Source organism: Augochlora pura, chromosome 10 (assembly GCF_028453695.1).
Source record: "Augochlora pura isolate Apur16 chromosome 10, APUR_v2.2.1, whole genome shotgun sequence".
NCBI lineage: Eukaryota > Metazoa > Arthropoda > Insecta > Hymenoptera > Halictidae > Augochlora > Augochlora pura.
Genome location: NC_135781.1, coordinates 1879166 through 1885350, shown reverse-complemented (window position 1 = coordinate 1885350; position 6185 = coordinate 1879166). Strand labels below are relative to the sequence as shown.

General features: G+C 42.7%; 1 protein-coding gene across 1 annotated transcript; it reads right to left on the bottom strand.

Moving 5' to 3' along the window:
* Positions 1-1271: 1271 nt before the first annotated feature.
* Positions 1272-1631, bottom strand: LOC144476540 (putative salivary secreted peptide). Its single transcript, XM_078193621.1, has one exon. The coding sequence runs from the start codon at positions 1629-1631 to the stop codon at positions 1272-1274; it is 360 nt and encodes a 119-aa protein (XP_078049747.1).
* Between the last annotated feature and the right edge of the window lie 4554 nt (positions 1632-6185).

The window sequence follows — 6185 nt, the reverse complement described above, 5'->3', positions numbered from 1 at the left end:
TAGGTTTCTTTCAACCCCTTGACCTGTGATTTATTTCTTTGCTACGCCGAGTGGTTGTTTATTCTTCTCGAGAATTTTTTAAATGGACGGAGATGATTTTTGTTTGTTGCATGCGGTGGTTTATGCTTTTAGTTCTTGATTTAGGTTATAGGAGAGTCAAATGTTCTTTCGATTTGGAAGAAATGCATATTTGTATTTTGTGCATTGTTTAAGAAGTCTTGCGATGTCTTTGTGTAATTGTTAAATCGGGGGAGATAATAATAATTGAATTCAATAGGGGGTAGCCTGTGAGTTATGTGTAATAATATTTTTATGGGGCCAGATTCTTGTAATTTTATTTTTCAGGGTTATGGGGGTGGTAAAGTAAAAAATAATGATTCAGAAGTGGTAAATAAGATTGTTCGAAAATTTATTTAGTTTCATGTATTAAGAGTATGAAATTCTAGTACTGCTGCTTCTCGAATTACATCTCGTTATTATTGCAATGAAGTTAATGATAATGTCAGTAGACTAAAGTAAATTTTAAGAATATTAAAGGACTAAATACAAATAAAAATTGTTATTAATAAATGTATACTATTAAAAGATAAAATTAACAGGGCATAACCTTAAAGTTATTAAATAAATTGGACGATTAGAAATTGTCACAGTTGCATAGACATTGTCACATGCATAAATAACACTTAAATGATCAAATATTCCTCGCGAGATTACTCAAAGACCCGCAAATAAATTACTTTAAGATTAACACAAGATCACTCTAAGACCCCGTTCATAAATAAAAAACAAATTCATGTAAGAAATTAAAAATCAACATATTTATTAATCTTACAACTAACATAGTACAACAATACTTTTCAAGATAAATTTAATACCTCCGCAGAGCACAATTATTATTTTCGAAATTAAGTTCCTCCACGCAATGAATAGCAAGCAGTCAATTTAACAATTAAACATTAACCACTTAACTGCGTCAATTTATTTCGAATATAAATTTTGTTATGCATTTTATCGGTCGCAATGAGTAATAGCATTGTCGACAGTTGTTCTAGAATTACCCTAACCTTGCGAAGTTCATAAATATATTATATAAATATATATAAACTAGGATATAAAACTATTTTATAAATATATAAACTAGATCGTGGGAGAAGTATTTCTCTTATATAACATATAATATATAACATTATATATAATTATATAATAACATATAAGATCGCCATTTCCTTATAACGTGTATACACATCCATGCGCAGCTAACGCGTTGCGCACTAAACACCGTAGATCTGCAGGTTGAAGTTCAGCCCCTGGTTCCTCGGGCTGGTGAACTTGAACGTCACGGTAACGTATGCGGCTCCACTGCGGATCGAATGGTCGCAGGTAGCATCCCCCTTCGGTGACATGTCAACAGCTTGGATCATAGTGATCTTCTCCCATTGCCTCATATTAAACGTCTTCGTGACAGTCTTGACCAGAATTCCAGAACCTTGCGCCCTGACATCTTGAGCGAACACAATCTTGTCAGCCGGCTCAAAGTACCCAATAGTGCAATTGTTCGGTAGCGAAGCGACTTCGGTAGCAATCGCAACAAATACCACCATTAAACACAAGACCATCTTCCTCGAAGTCATGGTGAATATATCAGCGTTATACTTTCCAAAAACTGTAGACTCACGACGTTTAGACTATACCGAAAACGTTCTGTTTCGTTTTGCTATAGAAAAATTGCTGGCGTAGGTTATATACTCCCCATGCGTCGTCTTATCAGCCCGCTTATCCCGTTTCTCAAAATTCGCTTGTCCGTTTCTTTCAAAAAGATTCGGCGACTCACGAGTACACAGAAACGCCAAACAGGGATTAAGGAACTTTTATTAATGAGAATCGCTCGTTCATACATGCTAATTGACATTGTTCCCGATGGTTACGCCTGATACGTTATCGTTATCGAGGGATACAGCGTTTTTATCGCTGATGATCGCGCAATTTCCGCCCACTGCTGGTGGCTCTTTCATTCAACTTTGTTGTTGCTCTGAGATTGTCCAAGAGATCGCCGATGGAACTGGACGATTTGGGGAGAGGAAGTATGCTTATTCTAGCTTCACGAACTTATATGGTTGTTGGTAGTTGACAAGTATAATATAACTATACCAAAAAGAAATATATATTCAGAAAAATGGTAATTTAGCTATGATTTCGCAAAATCCAGCCTAAGAGGTTAAAATAATAATCTAGGGTTGATTTTAGGGAGTGATCTATAGGTTGCTATCTTCGTGAACGTGTTCGTCGTTTCGCGGAGCGAATAGTCAAAGAGGATCGTTTCCGTGAGGGAAGTATCGACGTGAGATCGTTCCGTTCCTTGAACACCGTCGACAGCCGCCGCACGTCGCCGGTGATGTTAATTCCCGAAGAGACGCGGACGGGGCTCTGAGTAATGGAAAAAACTAGTAGCTGTCATTCTTGGCCCTTATAGGGCCGGTCGGGCGGGGCCCGCGGAACCCGCGATGGAACTTCTCTGTTCGCCTAATTGTCCTAACGGGTGACCTCAACGCTGATTACTGCCGCGTCTCTTCTTCCCCCGAACGGCTGTTTCTCTCTCTCTCTCTTTCTCTCTTTCTCTCATTCTGTATCTCTATCTAGGTCTCTCCGTCTCTCTCTTTCTAGGTCTCTCTGTGGCAGAAGGGTTTCGCAATTAGCGCAAGGGTAGTTCCATGCCAAACGGATCGCTCTTATGGTTCGATGTCAGTCATCGTTCCGCGAATTACGTAAGTAACGAGTTAACCTCTTCTCGCTTCGTGACCCTTTTCACGCTGCGTTGATAAGTAGTTATTTGTTCTTAGCCCTTTGCACTATAATAACGGGCCAGACTCATGATACAGTTTAAATGCAAGATTTACTGAATAATATGAACGTCATTTATTATTAATTCGTGAAAGTGTAATATACGTAACTATAATCAAAGTGTAATATATACAACTACAACCATGCGTATAATATAACTTAATCTTGACATAACCAAAATATAATAATAACTGAAACCATGCATATAACATAACCTTGTCATAATCTTGACATAACCAAAATGTAATGTACATCACTGTACCCAAAGTGTAACGATAACTACAATTATACATATAACGTAATATTGACATAATCTTGACATAACCAAAGTATAATAATAATTACAATCATGCGTATAACATCGACATTCATCCGCGAGGAGTCGGTCCTCCCAGAAATCCTCAGAAACCGCGCACACCGAGAGCTCGCGATTCCCAAACGATTTCGAGATTCGACGAGCGTCGCGACGAGCAAAAAGCTTCGACGTCGTCGAGGCCACCCCGACGTCCATGTAGAAAAGCATCGACGCTGTTCCACGTCCACCCGTAGACCACGTACCGCGGCGCTCCCGAGATCCTCCCCGATCCCCGTGAAATCCTCGCGAGAGAGATAGAGAGAGAGTGCCCGCCAATTATTTCGCGCGATAATTAATTCTATCGGCGGATCTCGTTCCCCGAATCCTGGACGGTGTCTTGTCGAATGATTGACGGCGAGTGCATTGTAATCCGCGCCGGTAAGCGGGGAGGGGGAGGGGGGGCGGCTAGAGGAGAACGGAATCGCGAGCAGAGCCGTGGCTAGACAGAACCGGATACCATCCGGCGGATGGCTCGTTAAGACGGTTGAAATCGAGCCGCGCGTCGGATTTCTGAAGTACAAAGCCCGGATAATTAATGGCAAAGTCATCATGCTACCGATACATTCTATCCGGTATCCTTGAGACAGGTGCCAGAGATCGAGCAACTCTCTCTCTCTCTCTCGAGGTTCGCACGAATGAATAATGCCGGCGCGCACCGATCCTAAGCTAGCGCGTCCTCTTCGGATAGTAAGGTGGCCTGTTATGCTCTCTCTCTCTCTGTGTCTGTGTGCGTTTGCTTGTGCGTGAATACGCAACGCGACTGGCACTCGATGCTGGAAGTGTAAGACCCCACGTCATAATGTTCATGGGATATTTACATACGCGCTTAGAGATACACCGAAGGCGCCGGCTAGACGCGCGGGGATTTCTAAGCGTAAATAGCTGTGTGCGCTGGCGAGAGAGACGGGGAGAGACATAGATATAGACAGAGAGAGAGAGTGAGAGTGAGACAGAGAGCACAATTTAAAAAGAAAAGATGCGAATAAACTCGCGGCAACTATTATATATATGTAAATCGCCTCTATGTAACAGAAAAGTTGATGAAATATAAACTGTCTTTATTTTAAAAAAATAATTTAAATTTTAAGTAAAAATGCTTAAATTATATTAGGGGACGGGAAGACCCTATTGAGTTTAATAAGATTATTAATATTTTTTATTGTTATATATGATAGTATTAATGGAATTATTTGATTGGGGGGATATTTAAATTTAAATAACTTTAAAAATTTTTTTATCATTAATTAATGTATATAATAAGATATTTTTCTAAGAATAATTAGGAAAATTAGGAAAAGGCCCCTACTAGTCCGTTAATAAAGAATAATAATAATAATAATATAAATCTTAGAACGTACCGTAAGAATTTCAGCGATGCCTCAGAGTCGCCACTCGAGTGCAAAGGGTTAATTTTGCCAAACGCGATCGTCGATCGATCGCCGCCATCTTGGACTCGCGCCTCGTCAACCCTGTCCTCGCGTCAGCTTCCCCGTAAAATCCTGATCGCGCAGTATAGTTAATTAAACGGCCGTATCCGCTATATGTTTATTTTCAATTGAAATGTCGTGTTCGCGCGTTGTTCGCTTACGGCACACGAAGGGATCCGTCCCCCCCCCCCGCCCCCCCCCCCCCCCCCCCCCCCCCCCCTCCTCGCCGATAGTTTTGGTTTACGGCGTTCTGATTGTCCGGGCAGAGAGAATCGAACGTTAACCGTTTGCGCGACGCGTACATTTGTACACGCAATTTGCATTCGTCGCTGCGACGATAAAGTTAAATAATTACTCACGCACACGGGCCCCCGTAATCCCGACGCGCCGTTCTAAACAATTTCGATCGATTTCTGCACGGGCATCGTCGCCGCAAACGGTGGCCATTACAGATTTATCCCGCGGCCGTCGTTATTTTCTTCGCCGTGTTCGTGTCGACGATTCACCTGATTTACCATCTTTTTATTAACCGCGATCTGTTGACCCTTTGCGCTCGATGCCATTTTTAACGATAAATCGGAAATAATCTTTCTGTCGCGTAGTATTGCTATTTTGTGTAACAAAGTGTACTTTTATGTATACGAAATTGATCCTTGTGACTCGGAGCAACAATACCGCTAATTAACAATCTTTCGGATTTAAAATTTATTGATAAAAAAGATTATCATACGACACGATAGAACAATATTAATGGTGCTTAAAGGAAGGAGCTTATGCGACACCCTAATATTTAATTTCACATAACCTTGAACGATACTACAATCTCTCTCTCTCTTTCACTCTTACTACAATTAAAGAGAGGGAGAGTCGATCCATCCCCCATATATTTATTTGTCCAGTCCGCAGTCCCTTGACGGCAACGCGACATCAATTAAAATCTCGGCTCTGCGTCCGTCGATAAACTCCGCGGATCATTGTTTAGCCAGCCGTGCGTCGCGCGTTTCTTTTCGCTAGGATTCGCGTCGCTATATCCGGGATCGTTCTCGCATGGCCGATCCCCGTAGCAGCCGCTGTTACGGGGTCTGGCTGCTGCGCCTCTCTCCGCGCCGAACGGATAGGTGTTAACCCAAGCTAGTTACGGATCCTTCGATAAACACAGACGGACAAACGTCTCCTAATTGTGCTGGGAATTGTTTACGCTACCCCCTCGCGGCACCTTCCACGGCGGCCCTTCCCCGCGCGCTCTCCACGGGGCTATTCCGTGTTTGTCTCCCACCTCCACCTCCAACCCCCCACCTCACCACCCCCGACCGTTTCTTGCCCGTCTCTGTCACGTCTTCCGGAAGAACGGACGGCGAAAATTTCGTCGGAGGATTAACGACGGCGGATCTTAATTAGATTGTCGGTGTGTCTCTCTAGCTGTCTCTTCGGGGTGGCAGAGGCGGGGGGAGAGGGGGGGGGGGGAGAGAATCTTTTTCGTTCGTTATCCGGCTCTACTTCTAATGGACGGTAAGTTTTGTTTACTACAATGATTGCCGCGAATCCACCGACCCCTGTGTCACACC

Coding starts and splice junctions, on each gene's coding strand:
- LOC144476540 (XM_078193621.1), bottom strand. CDS start 1,631: ATGACTTCGAGGAAGATGGTCTTGTGTTTAATGGTGGTATTTGTTGCG.